The following is a 20,048-nucleotide window of genomic DNA, read 5'->3' as shown; positions in this document are numbered from 1 at the left end:
TAACTCCTCAAACCTGATTCATAGTCTCAGAGAAAGATGTACAATACTATACATCATCCAAGACGTATGATAAATGACATAATCCAATTTGTATGCTATTGTATGACCTGGTAAGAGGTATCTCACTGGGTACACCAACTTATCTCAACGTGGATAACTGGGTAGTATTTGGTTTCAGATGTTGATTAATGAGATTACAAACTATATTCATCCACTCAAAAAGACAGCCAAAAGTTCGCTGAATTTCCAATGTGTTATCAATATGCTTCCAACCATCTGAAAGCACAACCTAATTCCAATGTAAAAACAATGTCTGATTTTTTGTTTAGTTGGCACCCGAATGTCTATCACTTCACTTTCAACCATTTAAAAGTAGAGCAAAGTTCAAATTGGAATATAATGTCAGATATTTTGTTTATTTATACAACAGTGTCATGTGTTATCACTGTGCTTAATCTAATATCAGAACCAAATTACCTGGATTGCATTAAAAGTACATGGTGTAAGTGATCAAGGCCATTTAAGATTCTGCACAGATTATTACAGCAATTGTGAAGATCTGAGAAGACCTATGCATGTTATCTTGAACATACTGTACGCATTTTATATGATTACATAAGTCGTATAGTTACAATAACCTCAAAATGTGGCCATGGATGTGTTACTCTTTTTAAGGTTGAATGTTACATTAGTTTGGAAGATAGCCTTAACTTTAGGCTATTTACAATAATAAAAAAGTAATATTGAATTGTTTTTGGTTTCAAATGCAACCAAATATCAACATTTATATGTACAGTGCATTCGGAAAGTATTCAGACTCCTTGACTTTTTCCACATCTTGTTACGTTACAGCCTTATTCTAAAATGGTAAAAAAAATATTTAAAAAATCCCTCATCAATCTACACTCAATACCCCATTATGATAAAGCAAAAACAGATTTTTAGAATTTTTGCAAATGTATTACTCATAAAAAAACTGAACTATTACATTTACATAAGTATTCAGACCTTTTACTCTGTACTGTACTTTGTTAAAGCACCTTTGGCAGCGATAACAGCCTTGAGTGTTATTTTGGGTATGATGCTACAAACTTGGCACACCTGATTTGGGGAGTTTTTCCCATTCTTCTCTACAGATCCTCTCAAGCTCTGTCAGGTTGGATGGGGAGCGTCACTGCACAGCTATTTTCAAGTCTCTCCAGATATGTTCAATCTGGTTCAAGTCCGGGCTCTGGCTGGGCCCCTCAAGGACATTCAGAGACTTGTCCCGAAGCCACTCCAGCATTTTTTGGGCTGTGTACTCAGGGTCGTTGTCCTGTTGGAACCATCGCCTCAGTCTGTGGTCCTGAGCACTCTGGAGCAGGTTTTCATCAAGGATCTCTCTGTACTTTACTTTGCATCTTTCCCTCGATCCTGACTAGTCTCCCAGTCCCTACCGCTGAAAAACATTCCCACAGCCTGATGCTGCAGCCACCACGCTTCATCATAGTGATGAAGCCAGGTTTCCTCCAGATGTGACACTTGGCATTCAAGCCAGAGGCCCTGAGCGCTCTTGATTTCATCAGACCAGAGGATCTTGTTTCTCGTGGTCTGAGAGTCTTTAAGTGCCTTTTGGTAAATCCCAAGCTGGCTGTCATGTGCCTTTTACTGAGGAGTGGCTTCCGTCTGGCCACACTACCATAAAGGCTTGATTGGTGGAGTGTGGCAGAGATGTTTGTCCTTCTGGAAGGTTCTCCCATCTCCACAGAGAAACTCTGGAGCTCTGTCAGAGTAACCATCGGGTTCTTGGTCACCTCCCTGACCAAGGCCCTTCTCCCCCGATTGCTCAGTTTGGCCAGGAAGAGTCTTGTTGGTTCCAAAACTTCTTCCATTTAAGAATGGAGGACACTGTGTTCACATTTTTTGGTACCCTTTCCCAGATCTGTGCCGAGATACAATACTGTCTCAGAGCTCTATGGACAATTCCTTTGACGTCATGGCTTGGTTTTTGCTCTGACATGCACTGTCAACTGTGGGACCTTATATAGACAGGTGTGTGCCTCTCCAAATCATGTCCAATCAATTGAATTTACCACAGGTGTATTCCAATAAAGTTGTAGAAACATCTCAAGGATGATCAATGGAAACAGGATGCACCTGAGCACAATGTCGAGTCACATAGCAAAGGAACTGAATACTATGTAAATAATGTATTTCTATTTTTATTTGATAAATTACCAAACATTTCTAAAAACCTGTTTTTGCGTTTGTCATTATGAGGTATTGTGTGTAGATTGATGAGAAACATTTTAAAATGTTCCATCTGAGCCATCCCATTTTTACTTTTATTTTTGGTTGAGTTGGAGACGTGAATCCAACATATTATTTGTTAACTTGTCGACAAGTTAATAGGCTATATATTGTATTTCAAAAGTGTGGCACAGAGTGAATTGTCCAAGCAGAAGGTACATCTCCATCAAATGTTGATATTAGGTTGCGTTGACAACCCAACACAATTCAATATCACTAAATATCTTTACATTTTAAATCAAAGGATAAAACCTTAGGCCTATTATATTATCTACTTTTTGTTGAATTCTTTGAATTATAATTTCTTTCTGATAATGGATCTAAAGTTGAAGATCTGATTTTGTTTTAAAGGTATAAATTCAACGTATTTTATACAAGGTTTGTCAATGTTGAAATTTGGTTACCATGATTACATCATCCTTTTGTTTACATTTCACCCTAAAAACAACAGTTGATGACTTTTTTCAAATCCAATGTATTTTTCATGTATACTGAACAAAATTATAAACGCAAGATGTGAAGTGTTGGCCCCATGTTTCATGAGCTGAAATAAAAGATCCCAGAAATATTCCATATGCACAACAAGCTTATTTCTCTCAACTGTTTTGCACAAATATGTTTACATCGCTGGTAGTGACCATTTTTCTCCTTCACCAAGATAATACATCTACCTGACAGGTGCGGCATGTCAAGAAGCTGATTAAACAGCATGATCATTACACAGGTGCACCCTGTGCTGCGGACAATAAAAGGCCCCTCTAAAATGTGCAGTTTTGTCACACAACACAATGCAACAGATTTCTCAAGTTTTCAGGGAGCGTGCTATTGGAATGACTTCAACAGTCTGATCAACTCTATGCAAAGAAGATGTGTTGCTGCATGAGCTAAATGGTGGTCACACCAGATACTGACTGTTTTTATATATATATATATATATACACCCTTTTGTTTAAGGTATCTGTGACCAACAGATGCATATCTGTATTCCCAGTAGTATGAATCCTTAGATTAGGGCCTTATTTCAATTGACTGACTTCCTTATATGAACTGTAATTTAGTAAAATCTTTGAAATTGTTGCATGTTCCATTTATATATTTTTTTCAGTATAGATTTCACGTCACAATACCTTGACAAATTACCTTGAAACAACGTTGATTCAACCAGTTTTGCCCTGTGGGAGGATACTATACTCCTATAATTCGTATGAATAACTTAACATAATATATCATACTAAGTGTAAAAGGTTTATGCACAGAATAATACACATTTTCCCGAGACCAGCCAGTGCAATATTAACAAAAGTCAACTTTTTTTACTCAACTGGCTACGATATCTGTCAAAATTACATGAACCGATTTTCGTGGGGATTTATGATAGCCTGCGAACCAAGAGGGCAACAAATATAGAATGGCCTCCTATAAAAATAAGAAAACACACTAGCAACAACAGGATGCAAATAGAACAGGTTGCCAGAGCCGCTGTTATAGTTTGAAATAGCCCCCCGGTGCCTAGCAGAGTGTGCGCCCAAGTGGACAGTTGTTACGCGAGCAGCAGGTGTTCGACACTAGTGATTTATACCACTCGTGGAGAAACACTGTTAAATATCTCACTCATCTGAAAGCCGACATCGAGGGAGGAAGGAAAAGCGGATTGCCATAAAACCAGTTTGAGACTGGACATCAGTTTCGGCAGCTCACTCGGACAGTTTGGGAATTTGGTGTCAGTGCAGGCAAAACCTACTTCGCCTTTTTCCTATTGGAGCGAGTGAGGTGGGGACATTTACGCAGTGTCTCATACGGAGCTTCAACAGAGGTGTGATTTGGTGAGGATATGAATGGTGCTTTGCCTGGTTCATTCTTAAAATAATCATGTGCTACACAATTCAGAAATGTGGCCTATTATTTACCTACCCACTGGGCACAGACGTCAATTCAACCTCTATTCCACGTTGGTTAAACCTAATTTCATTGAAATTACGTGGCAACAATGTTGATTTAACCAGTGTGCCCAGTATATACTACTATTTAATTGTGAGCTATGAATAATGTATGGATTGGGTCAAGCAAGTGTAAAGCTTTTATTTGGTTGGAACATATTTTTTTCTAACATTGTACAATTCACTTTGTCCCCTAATGGAACTTGTTGCTTTAAATACTTTCTCCATGGCCTAATATTAGAACAAATTCCCTGTCATTGTGAGTAAATCAAGAAATACAGCAGAATGGCATGTACTGTAGACTGACATTTGGGTGACATTGGCAATGTGGAATTTAAGGTTACATCAGCAGTTATATAACAACAATAGAATGATATCCTTATATTTGCCATTCATTAATATAATAATACCCCTTGAATAGTCCTGAAGTACAGCAATTGATTGTCATAAATATTTGTTTTTATCAAACCTATGCTTTCAAAGATAATTCATATTGATATAGATAGAATGTACAATAGATAGATTATCAATAAAATAGATATCAATAAAATTATCAATAAAATAGACATACAATTAGTCAATCAGTCTAAAGTTATTTCAATGTTTGATAGTGTCCATCAAAATACACTGACCTTCCCACTGTCACAGTTAAGACATGTGACAGTGGGAAGGAAAACTTCAGGTGGAAGGAAACCTTGAGAGAGCTGCACTATTACAAATACAAAGATGCTATGATGTGCATACATTCATTGACCTTTCCTATGCAGACACAACCAGATTGGATTCACATTAAATTCTCATTCATCAATAAATCAAGTGAGGTTAAGCCAAACATCCAATAGCTTGCTCTGTGTTTGTGGTCTTTGTGTCCAATACAAGTTGGGGATTGATCTAATGAATGAGTGAAAACCACTGGTCTTTAAGTGAGCTGGAGTTGACACGTAGAACCACATGGACATGTCACTCCAGGCCAAGCCGTGAGAAAAAAACATCTCTGAGTCTCACATGTGACCAACCCCTATGGTGACGTCGTGTGTGTGTTTGGTTTTACTATTCATGTGGGGACCAGAGATCCTCATAAGGGTGGTAGCCTAAAACAAATCAAACAATTGGGGACATTTCACTGTTCCCCACAAGGAAAAAGGCTGTTTTGAGCTTAGGTTTAGGGTTAGAATTACGTGTTAGAGTTAGGTTTAGTTTTAGGGGTTGGGTTAAGGTTAGGGTTAGAGTTAGGTTAAGGGTTAGGGCTAGGTTTGAACCCCACAAGGATAGTAAAACAAACATGTGTGTGTGTGTGTGTGTGTGTGTGTGTGTGTGTGTGTGTGTGTGTGTGTGTGTGTGTGTGTGTGTGTGTGTGTGTGTGTGTGTGTGTGTGTGTGTGTGTGTGTGTGTGTGTGTGAAGGGGAGTTAGGGTTTTGTGGTTAACAAGTGTACGGGTGCAGTGTTGCCCTAAAGGTAGTACCGTATTGATGTTTAATCACAAGCGACTGTGTGTGTGTATGCACAGTGATTATTTGCTGTTCATGGATGGAACAAATAGGACCCTGTCAGTGTTGTTGGTCGGTGCACAGAGGGAGGTCACTGTGATTTTCAAAGCAGTGCAAAAAAAATGTGTGTGGGGGGGGGGCATACACCCCCACTCCAAAAGTGCAGCTGCATCAGAATCCATTGGTCGACATTCCAGACCTCAGCCACTACACTAGTGAACACAATGCCCACCGGACAACAAAAGGAGACCAATCTAGGGCATTGAAAAACGTTTATAACAGAAGTGAAGAGACTGGGTTGGTGCAGTTCTATACACTGCTGCTGTTAGTTGGAATACAGTTCAAGAAGATTCATTTGATAATGTAAGTTGAAGATGTGTCTGATTGAAGACTGATTGTGACAACTAGTAGCCATAGCCACTCCCTCCCTGAGTAGTGGAACTGCCGTTGGGCACACCTGCTTACCCTTTCCTCCTCTGCCTTATAGCCCTGACTATTTCAGACCAGGGGAACACATGAAGGAAATGGCCTGGGTGGAGAGAGAGAGAGTCTGGTATATTTAGCATGCTCTATTTCTGCCCCTGCTGCTCGTAACCCCCCCCCCCCCCCCTTCATACCCCCTCTCCCTGGTGCACTGCACAGGTCTCCCAAACTGTAATAAAGGTCAGACTGTAGTGTTGGTTCAGAGAGAGAGAGGACCACACACAAACGCACTGCACACATGGTTCAATCTGGCCCATGCCATGACGCTTTCAAAGGCACACTTGGCACCAATGCTTTAGGAATACCTTGTACTGCCAAAGGTTTCACTATGTAATGCACATAAGCTCTGTGAAGGTCTTACCAGAATGTAGGCTTACACCTTTCCTTAAACTTAGATCTTTCCACACATAAATCAAATACAATAATGCCATCCTTTTGGTTACTAAATTGGACATGACAAAGAGAGACTTTCTCTGGCCCTTGTTTGTTCTCCGATGGCAAACGGAAAAGGGAGAAGAGTCCAAATTGAAAAATGCCCAATTGACCAACATTGTTGTAGCCTAGCTTTGACAGGTAAATGCTTGCTTTATACCAAGAACTGAAATATAACATAAAATGGTTTTGGTTTTGATACATAGTGCTGTGGCACACATGGTAGCCATAGTTTTTCTTTGTTTTACTATATTTGGTCTCAAGCCTCTAGCTTCACAACACTAACAGATCATTGTTTACAATGGCAGTTTATCTACTGTATGGAAACTTAAGCTCTGTAATGAAATGAATGAAGATTATAGGACTATTATTATGGCTATGATTATGGCAGCTTCAAACATGATCTGATCTGACCAGTGGTCAGGTGGATAAGACTGCCTTCATTAAACTAAGACTGTTGATCAAATTATTGGTCCTATTCCTAAATGTGACCAAATGGTGGCCACTAGTGTTGCTTTTCTCTGATTCTTGAATGTTTGTTTGTCAACAGTTTTCTCTCCATTGTCCTCATCTTGTCCATGTCCAAGCAGAACGGTGTTGACTTCAGTCTGAGTGCTGTTGATGGGTTCCAAGAGTGTGGGAGATCATTTTGCAACAACACACAGTCTTAAAAAATAGTTAGCATCTATTCAAATAGGTATGAACTACATCTACTTAATTACTTACAATTACAGTTGAAGTCAGAAGTTTACATACACTTAGGTTGGAGTCATTAAAACTAGTTTTTCAACCACTCTACAAATTTCTTGTTAACAAACTATAGTTTTGGCAAATTGGTTAGGACATCTACTTTGTGCATGACACAAGTCATTTTTCCAACAATTGTTTACAGACAGATACAGACAGAGATTATTTCACTTATAACTCACTGTATCACAATTCTAGTGGATCAGAAGTTTACATACACTTAGTTGACTGTGCCTTTAAACAGCTTAGAAAATTCCACAAAATGGCTTTAGAAGCCTCTGATAGGCTAATTGACATCATTTGAGTCAATTGGAAATGTACCTGTGGATGTATTTTGAAGGCCTACCTTCAAACTCAGTGCCTCTTTGCTTGACATCATGGGCAAATCAAAAGAAATCAGCCAAGACCTCAGAAGAAAAATTGTAGACCTCCACAAGTCTGGTTCATCCTTGGGAGCAATTTCCAAATGCCTGAAGGTACCACGTTCATCTGTACAAACAATAGTACTCAAGTATAAACACCATGGGACCACGCAGCCGTCATACCGCTCAGGAAGGAGACACATTCTGTCTCCTAGAGATGAACGTACTTTGATGCGAAAAGTGCGAATCTATCCCAGAACAACAGCAAAAGAACTTGTGAAGATGCTGGAGGAAACAGGTACAAAGTATCTATTCCACAATAAAATGAGTCCTATATCGACATAACCTGAAAGGCCGCTCAGCAAGGAAGAAGCCACTGCTCCAAAACCGCAATAAAAAAGCCAGACTACGGTTTGCAACTGCACATGGGGACAAAGATAGTACTTTTTGGAGAAATGTCCTCTGGTCTGATGAAATAAAAATAGAACTGTTCGGCCATAATGACCATCGTTATGTTTGGAGGAAAAGGGGGAAGGCTTGCAAGCCGAAGAACAGCATCCCAACCGTGAAGCACGGGGGTGCCAGCCTCATGTTGTAGGCGTGCTTTGCTGCAGGAGGGACTGGAGCACTTCACAAAATAGATGGCATCATGAGGATTGGAACATTATGTGGATATATTGAAGCAACATCTCAAGACATCAGTCAGGAAGTTAAAGCTTGGTCTCAAATGGGTCTTCCAAATGGACAATGACACCAAGCATACTTCCAAAGTTGTGGCAAAATGGCTTAAAGACAACAAAGTCAAGGTATTGGAGTGGCCATCACAAAGCCCTGACCTCAATCGTATAGAACATTTGTGGGCAGAACTGAAAAAGCATGTGCGAGTAAGGAGGCCTACAAACCTGACTCCATTACACCAGCTCTGTCAGGAGGAATGGGCCAAAATTCACCCAACTTATTGTGGGAAGTTTTTGGAAGGCTACCTGAAACGTTTGACCCAAGTTAAATAATTTAAAGGCAATGTTACCAAATACTAATTGAGTGTATGTAAACTTCTGACCCACTGGGAATGTGATGAAAGAAATGAGGGCTGAAATAAATCATTCTCTCTACAATTATTCTGACATTTCATATTCTTAAAATAAAGTGGTGATTCTAACTGACCTAAAACAGGGAATTTTTACTCGGATTATATGTCAGGAATTGTGAATAACTGAGGTTAAATGTATTTGGCTAAGGTGTATGTAAACTTCAACTGTAGATCTTGTGATCCGCTTGTTATATGCTAAAATATTACAATTTGTATTCAATACAAATTGCACTCTATCTTAACAAATGGTCGACTGGAGTTGAGCTCAGATTGTGCCTGTGGTAGTGGTGTGGCGTTTCCATCTACAGGCCACAATGTGTAATGTCTGTCTCTATCTATGCCCTGCCTGCATCTGTAGCCCCTGTACTGAGCCTGAGCCTGGTCTGCAGCCCTCGGCCTGAGGCTGGAAGGGGATGGGGACACTGGCCCTTTGCAGCCACTACTCACAGCTGTCATGGAAACGCAGCGTCATAGTGGCAATGCTACTGTTTCACCTGTGCTGCCTGCAAGGTGCTTTCTATGATCCACAGCTTTTGTCTTCAAACTACCCAATAATGTCAAGCAACTGTGATATTTCTGTTACATGCTCAATGGAAAGATATTTTTTCTCCTACTATTGTTACGTTATTATTGATTAATAAACTGGAGCTTCCAACTCTCTCCCTCCTCCCACAGTATGGGCATCCTGTCGCATCCTGAGGTGCAACTCTGACTTTGTAGCTGTCACCCTGGACCTTGGGGGCAGCGGAGGGGGTGGAGGAGGAGGCAGCAGAGAGGGCAATGCGGGCTACTGCAGCGCCCTCCGCTCCTATGCCATGTGTACCCGCCGCATGGCCCGTGCCTGCCGGGGCGACCTGGCCTACCACTCGGCCGTGCAGGGCATCGAGGACCTCCTCATCCAGCACAGCTGCCCCAGGACAGGCCCCACCGCTCAGCCCCGGCCCCTGCCACAGGCCCCCATCTCTGGGGACGCCTGTATCTATGAGAAGGGCTACCTCCAGCGTGAGGGCCGGACCCCTGACTATCTCCACTGTGGAGTGTTCGGGGATCCCCATGTTCGCACCTTCCGTGATGAGTTCCAAACGTGCACTGTACAAGGGGCCTGGCCACTGATAGATAATGAGTATCTATACGTTCAGGCAACTAGCGCCCCCATGAGAGGAGGGGTGTATGCCACGGCTCTCATCACGGTAGGCCTCATTTCTAAAATAATATATAGTAAATTATATTTTATAAAATGTTTTTTTAAATTATACAACTTACGATCCGTTCTTAAAGGTCCAGTGCAGTCAAAAATTTGATTTTCTATCCAGAGGTTTGAATAATACTGTGAAAATTATGATAATGCCATTTTAGTGTAAGAGCTGTTTGAAAAGGCCACCTGAAATTTCTGCCTATTTTAGTGGGATGGAGTTTTTGCCTTCCTGGTGACATCACCAGGCAGTAAATGAGGAAATATGGCAATAAGAAAGAGTTCTAAACCTCTCTGTCAATAACAGCTAGTGTCACGTTGGTATGGAGGATCGGGAGACAGGCACAGGAATGCATAATAGGGGTTTTCATTTCCCAAATTACAGCGTGCCGTGTAAAGGCACGGGGATGAAGACCAAACAAACATGTATACAAAACACAGGGTAGAAATCCAAACAAAAGTGCGAGGAGATCCTCGAATAAATAACACAAGCGCACAATGATACCACACGGGATGAGACCCGTAATCATCTGCGCAATCCACAATGGCACAATAGCTAAAACACAGCACAGGACATTGGAACAACAATCGACAGGACAATGGTGACCAAAGGGCACACTTATACAATTACTAATCAACTGGGAATAGGGACCAGGTGTGCGTAATGACAGTGGGATCTGGGATCTAGTTTTCAGTTTTCCCTCCCCGCTCTTGCTTGAGAAATTGCTTTTTGACAAGAAACTTTAATTTTGGGGGGTACAATTTTGATTGAAAATAATCACAGTAAGATACTTAGTTATTACCCAGAAATGATTTATTATTGAGATAAAAATGGCTTCATTGGACCTTTAAAATATAACTATATACAATGCATGACATGTCTTTATACAGAAATAAAGCATACGTACGTCTAGCTCATTGGAGGGGTGTGTGTAACAACAGGGGTGTCTCTCCACCAGATTACCATCATCTTTAAGAACTGGCGCCAGTGTATCGAGCAGCAGATCTACCAGGCGGAGCTGGACAACGTTCCCGCAGCCTTCGTGGACGGCTCAGTGACCAGCGGGGAGAGGCAGGGCCAGCACAGCCTGAGCGTCCACTCTGATCTGCCTGGGCACCAGGCTGAGATCCGTGCTGCCCACATCGGCACCACCCTGGTGGTGCGTCAGAGTGGGCGGTCCCTGGGCCTGTCAGTACGCTCGCCAAGTGCCATTGCTGAAGCATTCACCCCCGAGCAGGACCTGCAGCTGTGTGTATATGGCTGCCCACCTTCACAGCGCCTAGAGACGCTACCCAGCCCCTCTTCTTCCTCCTCCCTTTCTTCCTCTTCCTCCAGCCAGCCCTCTGCTGCAGCCCATTTCCACTGTGCAGCCCTCCTCCCTGATAGGGACATCTACTACCAGGCCTGCCTGTTTGACCTGCTGGCCACAGGGGACCTCAACTCCAGCACGGCGGCCGTGGCGGCCCTACAAGACGCCCGGGGAATGATCTCAGACCCCAATAAGGTGCATCTGCTACTGGTGGGCAATGCCGATGGTAGTAGTCCATGTCTGCCTCTGATCCTGGCTGTGGCTGTCCTATCAGAGCATCTGTTGGCTCTGTGGACTTGGCAGTGTTTATGAACTAGTGACTGGTAGGAGCTGTGGGCATAGCATTAGCCACACTGACTCTAACTGAGCAGATGCTTTAAAAAAAATCTTGATGGCCTTGTTTCATAAACAACAGGCATCACCTTTGACTGGTTGGAACCCAGTGGCATTGTGACTGGTTACAGAAGTCAACGTTTCCCTGATTCGTTTTCTTCCAGCAGGAGAAGAATGTTGATCGGAATAAATACAGGTGAATGCTCTCAGTGAGGATAGAAGTGAACTATTGAAGCCTGACACTAGTTGTGTTGATTCTAATCCCTTAACTATGCTGAGACAAATGTATTAAAACAATATGTATTATCTCAGCACAGAGGATGGCCTGTTGAATAATTCCACGAATCCAGACAGTAAATGGAATCTTCAACTCTTTTTTTATATACTTTCTGTTATTTTCTGTTTATTTTATCATGGAGGGAATTTAGTGGTTTATTTATAGTAAATATAATACTACAGTGGTATCATCCTCTGTAAAGAAACTAATTTATCACTAATTTATTATGTCATCTTTGTGTGTCTACATTTGGTTTGCAGTGAGTTGTAATAATGTCTCGATTTCACAAGGGACTGTTTTTGAATGTACGTTTGGTTCATATGTCAGTATTTGTAAGACAATGTTTACAATGTATTGTTCATCCTGTTCATGTTTTTACCTAGTGTAGTTGCCAAAGTAAAAAATATATCTTCCCAAAGTTACTCATACCATCTTTCTAAAACAATAGAGATCAAACAAGGAGTAAATTAAAATGATATATTGTTTTCCAAATGAAAATATCTCAAATTGCCTTCCATGTAATAATGTGATCTCTGTCAAGGATAAAACATATTTATACCTACAGATTCTAATATATTTCCCTTTGTGAGTTTTATTAAATTTGATTGTTTTTTTTCCCCAAGACCAGAAAATGGTCTGTATAATGTCCTGAGAGTGTATTTTTAATGAGCGACCTTAACTGGGGTTTTGTGAACCTTGAAATGTCCAATACAACTGCAGTATTCCTCTGGAGGGGCTACTGAGGCAGCATTTGGGTGAGTTGAGTTCTCCTTCGCTGTGACTGGTAGCTCTGTTCTGCCATCTGATGTCAGATGTCTTCTCTGGTGTACTGTCCAGCATTCCTGTTGTTGCTTCTGTGATAGCTGGAATGAGTCCATTCTAAACCCCTCTTAGCTTCTCCGATGGAGTAGGTCAATGTAGAAAGTGACAGGAGGGGGGGGGTTGTGGTGTCCGGGGCAGTGGTGTTGATCAAAAAGGGGGGGAAATTGTATTGTTTTTATTATTGATTGTATTGGTTTTGACGTGATTCAATAAAAAATTGTTCACAATAAAAAATAAAGTGATACGAGACAGCGAACCACACCTTAATACAGTAAACAATATTAGAAAATGTATACTTGGCAATTAAGGACACTTTATTCTTCCGTACAAAAACAAAACACAAATCAAATTTGTAATGAGAATCCTTCATATTACATACTGTGAATTACTAGAAGTGAAGTAAATTGAAATTAAGTTTGAACCTTACTCTCTTATTGCTCTATTCAATCAGATCCACTTTAGCCGACATCTGCATAGAGGTTGTTTTGGCGGTGTCGGAGGTGAACTGCGTTAGAGCTGTCAAATCCACAAGGGCTCCTGGCATTATACCTCCATCGGACATTGCCATTGGCTGCACAGCGTCGCATTAAGAGAAATCCCATGTAGCCTTGTTTACAAGTTCGAACACTAGAATGTGAGATGTAATCTTCACCTCGATTAGGCTGATAGAAATCCTCATTATTTAGATCAATGATTTTCAATTAGAGCATCATTATTTCTATATAGCCTACACTTTCTTATTCTGAACTTCTAACGCCAGTGGGACGGTGTGGTTTCATGACAGTGATCAAGAGCAGCTGCTCACCGATTTGACTGCTCTAATGCAGCTACACCTCCGACACTGCCAAAACATCAGCCTTTTTTCACTTTAGTGGATAAGTTTATATCTTTTTGGGGGGAGCGGTGGGAGTCCAAGAATACATAAAGCATTCCTCCAGAGAGATAGAACACACAAGTCCTTCCTAACTTTATGCATTATTGCTGGGCATTGAATATACAAAATATTGTTTACTGGCTTCGCACCCCAGAAACTGACTTGTGTCAAACAGAAGTCAACCCCTATTTCTCTTCCTCTTTGTCAGCTTTAGTCACCTCCAATCTTACTATTTCAGCTTTGCGCTACACATCCAATCCAATTGTTGTCAATATTCTTAAAATTTGGCCTTAATTCCGTCAACACTTTAAATTCTGTGAATTCTCTAAGTTCCTATATGTAATAATCACCTCTTCCTTTCAGCCAAACTGGATTCAGCTTGAAGTCTGTGAGAGAGGAATGGCCTTTATATTGATGGCACCTTTACATTTGATAGCGAGGTCATCAACATTGGCAATCTACCCCATTCAAGTGTATTTAGGTATTTCCAAATGTAGGTATTTTTGAGATAATCATGTCCTTTGATAACCCATCACTTAATAAAATTAGATCTGAGCGGGAAAGGGAACTTGGTTGAGAGACCTCGGACGAAGTCTGGAATAGTGCCTTGCTTAGGGTAAATGGAAGCTCCTCTTGTGCCCGGCTCAGCTTTATACTTCACTGTATCCATTTCAGTAAGGCCAGGCTCTCCAAATTCTACCCAAATATTGATGGTACATGTGACAAGTGTAAAAGCTCTTTGGCACTCACATAATCTGGTTTTGTCCCTGTCTGGCAGACTACTGGTTCACTATATTTAAAACACTTTCTGAAGCATTTGATATAGAGTGGCAGCCTAGTGCAGAAATGGCTATTTTTACCAAACAACAATCCTTCCCTGACCAATAGACTGCTAGATGCCATTGCCTTTGCCTCCCTGTTGGCACACAGAATGATTCTATTGGATTGGAAATCTATCAACCCTCCCTCAGCCTCTCTTTGGCCCAACTCATTTTCCTAAAATTAGACAAAATTAAGTAGACCTTTCAAGGTTCAACCAACTAATTTTATTCCAGCTGGGACCTGATGATATCCTATTAGTATTCTTGTCCCCACCTCCAGCCCTTAAGGTTACTGCTACATAGGCCTATATCATCACCTTCCTCCAGATTAGTATTATTGGCCCCACCTCCAGCCCTTAAGGTTACTGCTACATAGGCCTATAGCATCACCTTCCTCCAGATTAGTATTCTTGTCCCCACCTCCAGCCCTTAAGGTTACTGCTACATAGGCCTATAGCATCACCTTCCTCCAGATCAGTATTCTTGGCCCCACCTCCAGCCCTTAAGGTTACTGCTACATAGGCCTATAGCATCACCTTCCTCCAGATTAGTATTATTGGCCCCACCTCCAGCCCTTAAGGTTACTGCTACATAGGCCTATAGCATCACCTTCCTCCAGATCAGTATTCTTGGCCCCACTCCTAGCCCTTGAGGTTACTGCTATATAGGCCTATAAAATTAGTACTCTTGGCCTCCCCGCCAGCCCTTGAGGTTACTGCTATATAGACCTAGAAGATCACCTAATCACTTGAAATTGTTAGGCTATTACATTTTTGCTTTGTATTGAAGTAATATTATGTTGTATACTTTAGTGTTGTGTTTTCTGAGATGTAACTCAATGACTTTCCCTTTCTTTTTAAATGTGTTTGGAATAATTCTGGGTTTGTCGGCTAGTTATGGGGTGTCAGCTAGCGCCTATTAACAATTGGTCTGATTGAATCTAGGCCTAAACCTCTCACATTGGATGCTAATGTTAATGTAGTTCCTTTTGTATTTAGCCCAGTCCCACGTTCTCTTTTTTAAACAGTTGGACCCATTATAAACACTTCTCTCTTTCAATACTTACAGTGCCTTCGGAAGGTATTCAGACCCCTTGACTATTTCCACATTTAGTTATGTCACAGCCTTATTAAAAAATGTATTCAATTGTTTCCCCCCCTCAATCTACACAAAGCTAAAACAGATTTGGTCATTTTTGCAAATATTTTTGGAAATATCACATTTACATAAGTATTCAGACCCTTTACTTTGTACTCAGTACTTTGTCGAAGCACCTTTGGCAGCGATCGAGGGAAAGATGAACAGAGCAAAGTGCAGAGAGATCCTTGATGAAAACCTGCTTCAGGGCACTTAGGACCTTAGACCGAGTTAAGGGTCTGAATACTTATGTAAATGTAATTGCTCAGTTTTTTATTTTTAAGAAATTTACAAAAATGTCTAAAAACCTGTTTTTGCTTTGTCGTTATGGGGTATTGAGTGTAGCTTGATGAGGGAAAATAATGATCTAATCCATTTTAGAATAAGGCTGTAACATAATATATATATTTTTAAGTAAAGGGGTCTGAATACTTCCTGAAGGCACTGTATACACTAATATGCCAACAAAAACACTCACATAGACAATAGTATACTAACTAAACAATATACACAAAGAATTTGAACACCAAGTTCTAATAAAATAATACCAGTGTAAACAAGCTTCAGTATCACACAGAATGTCCCAATATTGCACATACACCATCCATAGATATATACAGCCCCCTGTGTGTGTGTGTGTGCGCGCGCATTTGATCAATGGTGGAATGTATTTAACAGTGAAAGCAGGCAGACACCAAGTCACTGACATCAGATGGTAACTCCATTTGAAGTTAGCCAAACTGGTTAACTCCAACTGAATTATCCAACCATACAGATCCCCAAGTAGTCTAACCCACAGAGGCAAGCGGTGCATAGAAACATATTCAACTACAAGCAGGGTTAGGACCAGAGTCCATTCTACTGTCCAAGATTGTCTTGAGGCCTCATATACATCCAAGTGGTTGTGTTTGCTTAAATAGTGTTTATGTGTGCAGTTCCATCTGTGTGGGTTGTTCCCAGTCTCTCTGGTGATGTTTGAATACAAGTCTTAATGGCACTTCAGCCTTTGGCCTGTGAGCTTGCAGTCCAATCACTGATGACAGACCAGCTTTAAAAGGGGTAAAGAACCTTTGATCTGTGAGTGCAGTCTGCCTGCAGATCTCATTTCAGTTTAATTTCACTCAAGAGGTGGAACTCCTCCCAAACAGCTTCCTTGAATCAAGAACTGGTCTCCATGGCGCGAGTGGGCGTTCTTAGGCGTCTGCTAATTGGTCAGAGGTCAGCTGCTCACGGTCTGACACGTCATCCGCTGGCAGCCGTGCCCGGTCAAAGAACCCACACTGAGGAAGAGAGGGTTAAGTTATACTAAAGTCTTGTGTGCGTGTGTGTGTGTGTGTGTGTGTGTACCTTCCACATGGCCAGTGTTAGCATGGCCAGGACCAGCAGTCCCAGTAGGATGGCCAGGATGATGACCCACAGAGGAACAGCAAACGCCACATCAGGAGTCCCCCACAGCACCAGTGTACCCATCTTTAACACACACAATCACAGTTAGTTACAGGCTGGGTGGGGTTCAGGGTAAAGGTTATTGTAGGTAATAGCTGGGGTGGATGTCACATCTTACAGAAGTGGTGTGTTGGTGTAGGGAGGAGGACTAGAGGCTATAGGGCAGGGTAGAGGTAAGGGTTAGTGTTAGTGTTAGGGGTATCTTATTGAAGTGGTGTGTTGATGTAGGGAGGAGGACTGGAGGCGATAGGGCAGAGTTAAGGGTTAGTGTTAGGGGTATCTTATTGAAGTGGTGTGTTTGTGTAGGGAGGAGGACTGGAGGCTATAGGGCAGGGTAGAGGTAAGGGTTAGTGTTAGGGGTATCTTATTGAAGTGGTGTGTTTGTGTAGGGAGGAGGACTGGAGGCTATAGGGCAGGGTAGAGGTAAGGGTTAGTGTTAGGGGTATCTTATTGAAGTGGTGTGTTGGTGTAGGGAGGAGGACTGGAGGCGATAGGGCAGGGTAGAGGTAAGGGTTAGTGTTATCTTATTGAAGTGGTGTGTTGGGGGAAGTAGGAGGTCTGGAGGCTATCAGGCAAGGTAGAGGTCAGGGTTTATGTTAGGGGTATCTTATTGAAGTGGTGTGTTGGGGTACGCAGTAGGGCAGGGTACACTCTTAGAATTAGTGGTGACTCTAGGAACCCTGGAGATCCTTGAGGAACCATTGATAGTCAATGGTTCACATTTGCACCTATGGTTAGGTTCATGGAGGAACCTTTAATGTTTCAATGTATCAAAACCCTTGACTGGAGGCATGTCTTAGTGTGGGCGTGGCTTTTCAGGCCACCCGTGGGTGTAAATGTCATTCCTGTTCATCTGTTCTGTTGCATTGTCATCATATGTTAAGGTTGAACACTGACAGTTTTGTAGCTTCAATGGGGTTTACAGAGATGTATGAGTTCCTCGAGAGTCCATGCAAATCCCAAAGTTGGAATAGTTACCACTTTATTACTATATGAATGACTGAATGAAATTGATATTTTCTTGTCAAATCGCCAACCCATCCCTTATGGGATTAATTGACACATAAACAAACATTACATTAACTCGCTATGGTAATTAAATTATCATTCTTCTTCCGGAGTTCTCTGCATTGCGCATTGCATATCGTTCAAGACTGTATAGGTATGGGTAAGTGTTAGAGGTATCTTACTGAAGTGGTGTGTTGGGGAAAGGAGGAGGGCTGGAGGCGGTAGGGCAGGGCCGTCACTCTGAAGGACACGGTGGAGTTGAGGAGGTATGGGTCGTTACGTCTCTGCAAGGTGAATAGATGTTATAGATACTTTATTTCTTAATACTAATAATAACATTAATATGAATACTCCCAGTAGTACATAAGTTTGGGTTTATGTTTGTGTGCTCACCTGGAGGAAGGTGTGAGCCCAGAGTCGGGAACGGATCTTGACTACAGCGCTCTGACCACGGTCCAACCGCCCGACCACACACAGAACTCTTAGACAAATGATGTTACTGCAGTTCTACAGAGCGGGTGAGACAGAGAGAGAGAGAGTTCATATACATTCCAAAACTGCTGCTGTATAGTAATACCAAACAAGCTGACAGTGAAATCCAAGGCTGCTGATAATGAAGTGCACGTATTGTAAGTACCAGGGTCTTGCTGCTGTAGGGCTGGGCAGCGCTGGTGGCTCGTCTGTAGCGGTGAGGAGAGCTACTGTTTCTCAGAAAGCCCAACAATTCTGGAGTGTCCTGGACAGAGGACATCTGAGAGAGAAAGAGAGAGAGGGAGACAGAGAGACACAGAGACAGAGTGCACGTGAGAGCAAGAGGGGAGAGAATTAAGTCAAATTATTACATACCACTTATAAGACCAACCAACCATCTATACAAAAAACACTACAGGTACACACTTACAGTGCCTTGCTAAAGTATTTAAGCCTATTTTTACTCCTAAACTAATTTAGGCTTGCCTAAACAAAGGGGCAGAGTACTTATGCAACGACTATATTTTAGTTATCACATTTTTATGAATCTTTTTTAAAATTGAATTTTTCTTTGACTTTTACATTACATACAGTGGGGCAAAAAAGTATTTAGTCAGCCACCAATTGTGCAAGTTCTCCCACTTAAAAAGATGAGAGAGGCCTGTAATTTTCATCATAGGTACACTTCAATTATGACAGACAAAATTAGGGGAAAAAATACAGAAAATCACATTGTAGGATTTTTAATGAATTTATTTGCAAATTATGGTGGAAAATAAGTACTCGATTGAGGGACTACTCGATTGAGGGACCTTACAGATAATTGTATGTGTGGGGTACAGAGATGGAGTAGTCATTAAAAAATCATGTTAACCACTTATTGAACACAGAATGAGTCCATGTAATTTATTACGTGATTTTTGAAGCACATTTACTCCTGAACTTATTTAGGCTTGCCATAAGAAAGGGGTTGAATACTTATTGACTCAGGTTTACATTTTGTATTAATAATAAAAAGGTGACACAAATCTCAATGTAATCCATTTTTAATTCAGGCTGTAACACAACAAAATGTGAAAAAAGTAAATGGGTGTGAATACTTTCTGAAGGCACTGTATATATCTATTTCAATATTTTTTAAACTTTCTTTACTTTAGGTAGATGTTACATATCGTCTACTATATTTATATCATTCCAGGTCAAGCAGCACTAATGTTATCCTTGGGAAGCCAACTAACAGCCCTTCAGAGCCAGATGGCAGAACTGAAGAAAGACAATGCAAGTAATAATGAAATGTGTTCTGAAGAGCTATTAAGTTAATCATTTACTCAATAGAAAAATAATCACAGTTCTGGATAATGCCTTTAGCCTCTTTCTAGATCAGTGACAGCAGAACTGTCAGCCCTGGTGAACACAGTGACAGCAGAACTGTCAGCCCTGGTGAACACAGTGACAGCAGAACTGTCAGCCCTGGTGAACACAGTGACAGCAGAACTGTCAGCCCTGGTGAACACAGTGACAGCAGAACTG

General features: G+C 41.4%; 2 protein-coding genes across 4 annotated transcripts in view; one reads left to right on the top strand and one right to left on the bottom strand.

The window, feature by feature from the left end:
* Window positions 1–3,821: 3,821 nt before the first annotated feature.
* Window positions 3,822–12,920, top strand: LOC115102886 (hemojuvelin-like). Of its 3 annotated transcripts, XM_029623312.2 has the most exons (5): window positions 3,822–4,112; window positions 7,179–7,325; window positions 9,186–9,337; window positions 9,503–10,017; window positions 10,979–12,920. In XM_029623312.2, the coding sequence occupies exons 3-5, from the start codon at window positions 9,241–9,243 to the stop codon at window positions 11,639–11,641; spliced, it is 1,275 nt and encodes a 424-aa protein (XP_029479172.1). In that variant the 5' UTR covers window positions 3,822–4,112; window positions 7,179–7,325; window positions 9,186–9,240; the 3' UTR covers window positions 11,642–12,920. The 3 variants fall into 3 exon arrangements, with proteins under 3 accessions (XP_029479172.1, XP_029479182.1, XP_029479164.1); XM_029623322.2 differs by lacking the exon at window positions 7,179–7,325 and having other exon boundaries at window positions 3,822–4,102; XM_029623304.2 differs by lacking the exon at window positions 7,179–7,325.
* A 134-nt stretch (window positions 12,921–13,054) lies between these two features.
* LOC115114100 (integrin alpha-8-like) overlaps window positions 13,055–20,048 on the bottom strand; it is a 71,487-nt gene continuing 64,493 nt past the window's right edge. The window contains exons 26-30 of the mRNA XM_065008966.1: window positions 18,685–18,798; window positions 18,441–18,554; window positions 18,230–18,331; window positions 16,941–17,063; window positions 13,055–16,873 (exon numbers count right to left, since the gene is read on the bottom strand). Of these exons, the coding sequence (XP_064865038.1) occupies window positions 16,787–16,873; window positions 16,941–17,063; window positions 18,230–18,331; window positions 18,441–18,554; window positions 18,685–18,798 (540 nt within the window). The 3' untranslated portion in view covers window positions 13,055–16,786. The remainder of the gene's footprint in view (window positions 16,874–16,940; window positions 17,064–18,229; window positions 18,332–18,440; window positions 18,555–18,684; window positions 18,799–20,048) is intronic.

The sequence above is a fragment of the Oncorhynchus nerka genome, linkage group LG3, assembly GCF_034236695.1.
Source record: "Oncorhynchus nerka isolate Pitt River linkage group LG3, Oner_Uvic_2.0, whole genome shotgun sequence".
Taxonomy (NCBI): Eukaryota; Metazoa; Chordata; class Actinopteri; order Salmoniformes; family Salmonidae; genus Oncorhynchus; species Oncorhynchus nerka.
This window is presented reverse-complemented; position numbering and strand designations above follow the sequence as displayed.